The sequence below is a fragment of the Atta cephalotes genome (genome assembly GCF_000143395.1).
Source record: "Atta cephalotes unplaced genomic scaffold scaffold00008, whole genome shotgun sequence".
Taxonomy (NCBI): Eukaryota; Metazoa; Arthropoda; class Insecta; order Hymenoptera; family Formicidae; genus Atta; species Atta cephalotes.
This window is the reverse complement of record NW_012130072.1, coordinates 1,708,602-1,717,197: the sequence shown is the minus strand read 5'-3', so window position 1 is coordinate 1,717,197 and position 8,596 is coordinate 1,708,602. Positions and strand designations below refer to the sequence as shown.

Genomic DNA, 8,596 nt, shown 5'->3' with positions numbered 1-8,596 from the left:
CTAATATTATCTATATTCTAATATTATATTTTATTCTTGTGATATGTATTTATGAGAGATTGCAATGAATTTTTTAAGTAGTGAGAAAACTTTGATTAGTGTTTGACAAATACATATGTTTTCACAACATTATTGCAAATAGACAGATTAATATAACGATAACATAATATTCATACTATTATAATTTGAACAAATATTAATTGTATAAGTTTATTTTATTTTCTTTAAATTATGCAAAATAAAGATTATAGTGAACAGTTTCATTTTCATTTACTATGTGGTAACTCATCATCTGAAATATTTTATATTTTGTATGAATATAGCAGCGGAAGAACCTGCTGCCACAATGAGAGAAGTTTTGGCTAGTTTACCTGGATTTAGCTTAAAGTCAAGTCGCAGACGATCTACAAAGAGATTGTCTGCAACCGCGCAATTAGAAGCTGGTCTTGTGGATTTGGAATCTCCAGCGAGTATATTAGCAAGTACGAGCTTACGCGCGCTGTTAAATAGGCATACATTTCAAGGCTTGCCTCCACTGTATCAACGGAAGCTTGCACAACTCCTGCCTGCTGTGGATAGACAGGTACTAAATATAATTTCTCAATAATATGTACCAATGAATTATTTGATGAAATTTAATTAAACAGAGTCAATGTAAATACACATAGTATTTACATACTATTATTACATATATAGTATTTACAATCTTATGATAATTGTATTGATTTAAAGTCAGTCTAATTATAAGTTCGGAATAAGCCATGACTTTGTTTAATTTGTTTTGAAAATATACGACATTTTCATTCTAATTGAAATTTAATTTATGTTATTCTATCTTATGTCTAGGATGCTGCTATCTCTGGACTGAACAATGAATTTTTTGCGAGAGCTTGCCTGGAATGGCGGAAACGTTTAGCAGAAGGGGAATTTACCCCAGAAAATCAACAACGCCTGAAGATGGAAGCAGAACGAGATAAAAATAAGCTAGATCCATGGAAAGTGAAACATTTTGAACCAATATGGGGAGAAAAGCGAGAGCCTAAACTTAAATCGAATCTCCATTATATTAACGATTCACGTTCTAGTGGTGCAGTAACACGGTCAAGTTTAAGACTTCGTTTGGAATCTAGCGTGGATATTCCTACCGTGGATATTCCTGCTGTGGATATTCCTACTGTGGATATTCCTAGCGTGGATATTCCTTCATCTGAGCATGCTGTCTGTTCCATTGTAATAACAGATGATAAAGTTGATACTAGCTGCAAGACCGAAATAAGCATAAAGAGTACCGATGATCTAGTTAGTTCTGAAGAAGTGCAACAAAATTTAATGTCCTTGGATTATAATACATTATCAGATAATGTGACTGATGAGAAACATTTAGATAACTCTGTGCAAGTAAATTCCATGGAAATAACAGAAGATATTCAAATGCATGAAGGTAAAATAGAAGAAGCTGACAAGATTACAGATATTTGCGAGAAACAAGAATTGGTTGAAGCTAATGATATTGCAAGACAATTATGTCAAGGAGCCATCTCAAATGTGTACGAAGAAGAAACAAATTTTTCCACCAGCGAGAAAAATTTGCCACCTGTAGAAAATAACATAATCGAAGCATCAGAAGAAGATACTGTGCTATTACCCGATGATAATTCATCACCCAGATCGAGTGAACAGATAGAACGTGCATCGCACACGTCCGGGGAATCAATTTCACAGCTTTCCAGTGAATATATATCGCAAGCATCCATAGATCAAATTTCTCAGATGTCAAAAGAACAAATTTCACAAATATCTAGCGGTCAGATTTATCAAATATCGGATTGTGAAACTACGAGTATCCTTGAAAGTTCATCACCGCAGGATCAAGTTAGGCCCACAGATATCGTTATAGAGGATGCCAGTTTGATTAACAGTGATCAAACTGAAGTAACGCAGACTTCTCATGAAAATACAGCGGACAGCGAATCACAAATTCCAGAAGGAATGGAAATCGATAGTGAGACTTTACAGCGTATTCATGAACTTGAGGTAAAAATTTTAATCCCCACTACAAACGCACTATTAAGAGATTATAGATATGTCATTAGCACAATTTCGATTGACTGTAATATTCATGAAAATAAAAATAAACTATCATTATATTGTTTCCGTTGTCAAAAATTTAATTATGATTTAGGTACGAGGAGAAATGCGAGAAATGTATGAAGAAATTTCGGGATGTCCAGAAGAGATAATATATCCTATTCTTGAGGGAATGGAAATGGCTTCAACTAATTCAGAAGTAACCGAGCCTCAAGTAGTAACTGGACAAACTGAAGATACTACGGGAACGGACGTAAATGCTGGTAATGAGGATGAAGCTTTACGAGAGGCAAATAATTACGTCTGTTCTGAAATGTTAGAATGTAGTTGGACAGTGGATCCAACCGTTAATAACATTAATAATAACAGGGTAAATATACACATAAATAGTTTTTAATCCTTACTGTACAAAGTCGGGTCACTAGTGATCGAGTGATTCCTGTCCATGCAAGTTTCTTTGAATCTGTCGGTAGTTATAAATTATACTATATTTTATTATTTTCCAAAATGAAGTTTCCATATTTATTCTAGAAAGTTGAAAATATGTTGGTAAATTTTTAGAAATTTTTTTAACCATTTTGAATAAGTGAAAAATATGGATTTTAGTGACCCATGTTTGAACGGATGAGGTACCAAATTGTATCTTGTATTGTAAGGATATTAATATTATTTATACCGTACAAATATCAGTGATATAACTAATTTAAAAAATTATATAAATATAAATTATATAAATATAAGTCAATAAGCGTGTTATTTTGTTGAAAATAACTCAATTCTTAAAGATATAAAATATTATATAGTATAAGATTTGAATACAAAACAACCGGGTCAAATGTAGGTAGTTAGAATATTACAATGTATTTACATTAAATAAAATTGTAATATGTAGAATATAGATCTTGAAGTTTAAAGAGAGATTTAATATAAGTATAAAGAAAAATTAGTTTGATAAATTTTGTTTATTTTCAAAAATTTAACGTTAACAAAGTTTTATATTAATTTATATTTTTCATTGCAAAGACGCAAGAAGAGCTGCAAGTACCTTGGCCTTTAGTGGCGGCTGCTCTCGATGGATCTGTAGCGGCTAATATCACAGTAACGACGCAAGATGAATGCAGCGAAACTTCCACAACAACCGATTCTACAACTTCTTCGCAACAGTTTATTAATGCAGATGCCAATGTGGAATCTGTTAATTGTATTCAATTACCGGTTGTTCAAGGAACCACATTTCAATCAGATTTAGCTATCAACACACCGAGCAGCAGTTGCGTTATGAAGAATTTGCAATCGCAAAGTCCGCCGATCATCACATTCCCGCAATTGCAATCTATTAGATTTGTGCAAACGGGTTTTAATCCGGAACAAGAGACATCTCCATTGGCGAGTAATTCTACGATCTCGGCCCAACTTCAGCCTCAGAGTAATACTACACAAGTTAACATGATACAAACGCAAGATACCATTACTCAAATAAATACTCAAAATAACAATGCACGTAATAACGTGAATCAGAACACCATTGCAACGCAAAGTCAAGTACAAAATACTCTCCCGACTACGGTGGGAGTACAATCTCAGAATCGTGCACAAAATTCAATTGCTATTCAACATCAGACTGCTACTTCTGTTCAATCTCGACAAATTGCGGCTGTGCATCAACAACAGCAGCAGCAACAAACACAACAACAGACACAACAGCAGCAAACACAACAGCAGCAGACACAACAGCAATATCCTGGACCATCACTAACTGTCACCGACCGATCATCACGACCTTCGCGTGCATCTAATCAAGGCAGCCATAGAGGTTCTAGGAATAATAATAAAGAACAAGGAGGTAGATCGAGAAGCTCTACCAAAGAGCCTCCGGGTGCTGTCAATTTAGAGCGCAGCTATCAGATATGTCAAGCGGTAAACTAATTTAGTATCTCATTTAAAATATATGCGAATGTAATAAAGATATGAATTTATTATACATTGCGATGCGCTATTACATTGATAAATGTAGGAACACTGATATTATTTCAGGTCATACAAAGTTCACCGAATAGAGATCAATTGAAGGCCCATTTAAAACCACCGCCAAGTTTACTTGCTAGAGGAGATGGTGCATTCACAACCAGCAAATCTGGTGGTCGCACCCTGACGACGGTCAAACCCCAGAAAACACAGCAAGCGATACAACATAATAAACAAGCTCAAAATAAGACGCAAGCAGTTATGCTGAGACATGTATTTGCATCGGCGCGTCAAGCTGCATCAACGGAGGTATTAGCATTTATTACATATATTAATTAATATAGCCATTTAGATTTATATTTACCTGTGCTATTTTCTGCACATATTACTTGCCATATCAAGGGTAAAGTATTAATATCAAATTTTTCTCTCTTTTTGTGAATCTAACATTGTCGTGAAACAAATTAAAAAAAAGTTCATTCTTAATACGACAAAACTTATAACAAATGAGACCTGATGAAATTTTACTAAAATTATAAATTTTATGAAAACGAATTAAGGAAATACATCACAGTAAATAATTATAAAAACACATATTTTACTATAAATATATCTTTCATTTGAGTTTATATCCTTTAATATTTTTCTCATCATATGAAATATATATACTGAATATTTTGACGTACACGCATACTATTTTATCCTTTTTTGTGTGTACAGTGCTAATCTCGCGGGTCTCTTGTGATGATCTCGGTATCATACAGGTACCTAAAAAACAAGTCTTTACATTAGTTTTGCGTTTCTAAATGCAGTAGAGATAGTATGACTGTAATTACCAGATGCAATGACGCAGCAATGATTTTGTACAATGCTACAAAAATTTATTTATACAAGTCTGACAACAAAGATGATGAACAAACGTACTTACGCAAACAGACTTAGAGTGCTAATTGAAATGTTATTTGTTTAATATATTTCTATTGTCGATTAAAAGTAGCTTGAACGTGCAATATATCAGTTCAAGTTGCATCAGTTAAAATATTTGTGATTTTCTTAATTAAATTTTCAATGCCTTGTAGGTTACAGAAAGCACTCCCATAGCGCAGCTTGGTTCCACCACCAGTAACGGTCTCGGGCAATATATACTTGTACAAAGGACGGGAGTTGGGGACAGTGCACCGAGAGCATCATCCGCACCTCCATTACCGCCGCAGATTGCAGGAATGGGCGTTGGGGTTCATTTAGTTCGAGGAAGACCGGCCAGCGCCGGAGAGGGTTCTCATCAGGCTGTTACTCTGAAAGCAAGAGGCGCGGATAGCAGAGTGACAGGCGGAGCGGAACCTGGTGCACCCGGCATGATAATTGGCGGCGATCCGCCACCTCCGTGTGAATGTAATATGCGAGGAGCCATGGTAATTTGTCGGCAGTGTGGTGCCTTCTGCCACGATGACTGCATCGGGCCTCAACGTATCTGTGCTACCTGCCTCATACGTTAATTCTTCTTCAACTGTTTGTGTATAAAATTAAATCCGTTATTAGATAAGAGTGCTGAGCATCCAAATTAGTAAATGGAAAATATCAAACATGTTATCGTATGAATTCATATATGTACATACACAAAGACACACGTATATAATATGATATATAAAGGATAAACAAAATAATATAAACACCTGAGAAATACACTTATTTATTAATAAGAAATTAGCCCATCATTTGCTTTTAATACATGTTTTGAAGTAGAGTCACACAATGCTTGAATTGTTGCCAATGTAATCCTTTAGTAGAAGATCTTTCAATTGCTTATGTAAATAATATTAGAAGAGGAAATTTATTTCTTACTATTTTCCAAAATTATTTTCTGTTCTCCAAAACTTTAATATTTTTTCTAGCTAAGTAATCGCTTCATTTATGTATCATCAAATTATTCGTAATTTTTTTTATTTAAAGAGTAAAGTGAGAATAAGATTTTTTCCTCCAATATTTTCTAAACAATTAAAAAATATTCTAGATCAATAGTATAACATTGCATTGTTCCTATGCTATTTAAACATAATTCTATTCTAACAAAGATAGAATTATCTATTAAAACAAATGATAAATCAACATTTTATTAATAAAATACGTATTTCCTGAATATTTACATTATTTTGCTTATTCCCTGTATGTATGCATATATACACACATACATACATACATACAATATAATATACTATAAAGTTATCACAAGGTAATCAAAAAAGTTCGAACATCTTCTACATAACATTTCTGCAATTATTGACTAAATACCGTGATCAGCGTTTGCTAATATGTCATATTTTGTATGAGTATTGCATTACAATTTTCATTTAATTTTATTTATTAATAAATGTTTATTAATAAATATACTTTGAACTTTTAGTCGTACTATACATTAATATGAACGTTAAGTTTATTTTATCCGTTCAATTAAAAGAATGAAATAAATGTTCTTAATTGTTAAAATAATTTATTTTAATTTCTTTTTTGGGATCGAGATTAAAAAATAATAAAAGATAGATTTAATTTATAAGCTCTTATATATACTATGATTTTTTATTTTCTTAATATATTGTATATTTAGAAGAGGATTTTGTGGTAATACAATGATTTTAAATAATTAGCTTACAAGTTAATTTGAGCAAATTTTCTTTACAAAAGATATGAAAATTTATATTATAAAATGAAAAATATATAAATTTTATAAATTTTGTCATTCTTTCCCTAAGTTTTTAAAATTTTCTATTACTTTGGATTATTATATATTATCATAAATAAATAAAGATTTATTTTTTCGTGATTATTTGTATATTAGAAGTGCTCACATATGTTAGAAATGCCTTGTGAATTTAGTATTCCAAAGTAGAAAATAGTAAAACTAATTTTAGCAGTTTGTTATAGTAAAAATTAACATTGTAGTGTACTCACGTAAAATTATTTAATTTGAAAATTATAAAATATTGCCCAGCACTCTTATGTAAACGGAAGTCTTTGTAGATTAAGGGTAATGAAGGATACAGTTGTGAGTATTGCAAAATTTAACATCGCTACATTATACATCAGATAAAAAAATAATTACGGATCATCTTATTCTGTTATTTTATCTATTATTTTTGTTATTATAAATTGATGAGTATCTATAATGAATTACTAATATTTAATAGACTTCTATATAGACTTCGTATGTGAAATTATGTTAAGACAATTCGTATCATAAGCGTAGCAATACTTACATAGTTATTTAGAACTGATACATGAAAAGATTAATCATTGAATAATTAATTTTATTGTTTGACAGTGTCTTTAATGCAGTGTTTTTATTACTGTGTTAATTTATATATTATCAATACTTCTGCTATACATTTTTATTAAAATATTAAATAAAACAAAAAATTTATTAATATTCAATATTCGATGAATAGATACACAAAAAAGTTCTGTGAAGATACTTCGCGCAAAGTTTACTTTTTTTTAAATCATCAAACTCTAGTCTGTTTTATACATACATCTGTATATTCTTTCTACATTTATTTATTATACTATTTATTGATGGTAATTTTTTATAGTTTTTATATTCTTTATTATATAACCATTGCCATTTTATATGCATGATTATTATGAAAAATATAATTACTTCATTCATAGTCATCTTATTTATTGATAATATCATTTTCATTTATTAATGCAATGTAATAATGTAATTCTAACTTCTAATCCCAATATTTCAACTGTATTCTTGAAACCCTTGCTTCTAAAAAGTTTAAGACAAAAAAGTTTAATCTCTTATATATCGACCCTTAATACAGTCTTCCACTAAACATCACACTCTATAATATGTATGTTTGTTATTTATTTATTAACACACGAATTTATTTTTATTATAGCTGCATATATTCCTGTACATGTTGATCTCGAAGCTAAATGACGAATCCTTTGTACATGCTCTCTTTTAATCATTCCTTTGGAATATAGGATGATCTACTCTTCAAGTTTTAATGTAGCTCAGATTACCTTTTGCACATGTATTAATACATGTTGTATGTCAAACTAATATTATCATACATTGTGTACAGGAGCAGTAATATATCATGAGAATGAATAATTGATTAAGATTAACGATTTATTGCAAATAATAAGAGGAATAACTGAATATTCATAATTCTAACTTAGATATACTTATGTAGTCTGTATCGTTCGATTTTATCTCCCATTTTGTTACGATTATTCCCTAATATTGTTAGTTATACCGAGGAATGATTTATTGAGAAATTGCGAAGATCATTAACATAATTTTATCTATGTATGCTCTGTAGTATATCTAGAAATATTCTGTGCAGTACAAATAATGCAGTAATGATCCTTTTAGGATCATTTGAAAATATCGTTTTTGACAGTCTTAGGATGATTAGTATTGATCTTGAACTCCTAACTTGAATTGGAATATATATATATATATATATATATATATATATATATATATATATATATACTATCTATAGACTATACTATACTACTAGTATGTTGT

General features: G+C 30.9%; 1 protein-coding gene across 1 annotated transcript in view; it reads left to right on the top strand.

Moving 5' to 3' along the window:
- The window catches only part of LOC105627328 (polycomb protein Asx-like), a 12,319-nt gene extending 6,770 nt beyond the window's left edge, over positions 1 to 5,549 (top strand). Inside the window, exons 2-7 of the mRNA XM_012208614.1 lie at positions 313 to 583; positions 847 to 2,034; positions 2,183 to 2,458; positions 3,112 to 4,005; positions 4,123 to 4,362; positions 5,133 to 5,549. Of these exons, the coding sequence (XP_012064004.1) occupies positions 313 to 583; positions 847 to 2,034; positions 2,183 to 2,458; positions 3,112 to 4,005; positions 4,123 to 4,362; positions 5,133 to 5,549 (3,286 nt within the window). The remainder of the gene's footprint in view (positions 1 to 312; positions 584 to 846; positions 2,035 to 2,182; positions 2,459 to 3,111; positions 4,006 to 4,122; positions 4,363 to 5,132) is intronic.
- The last annotated feature ends 3,047 nt before the right edge of the window (positions 5,550 to 8,596 follow it).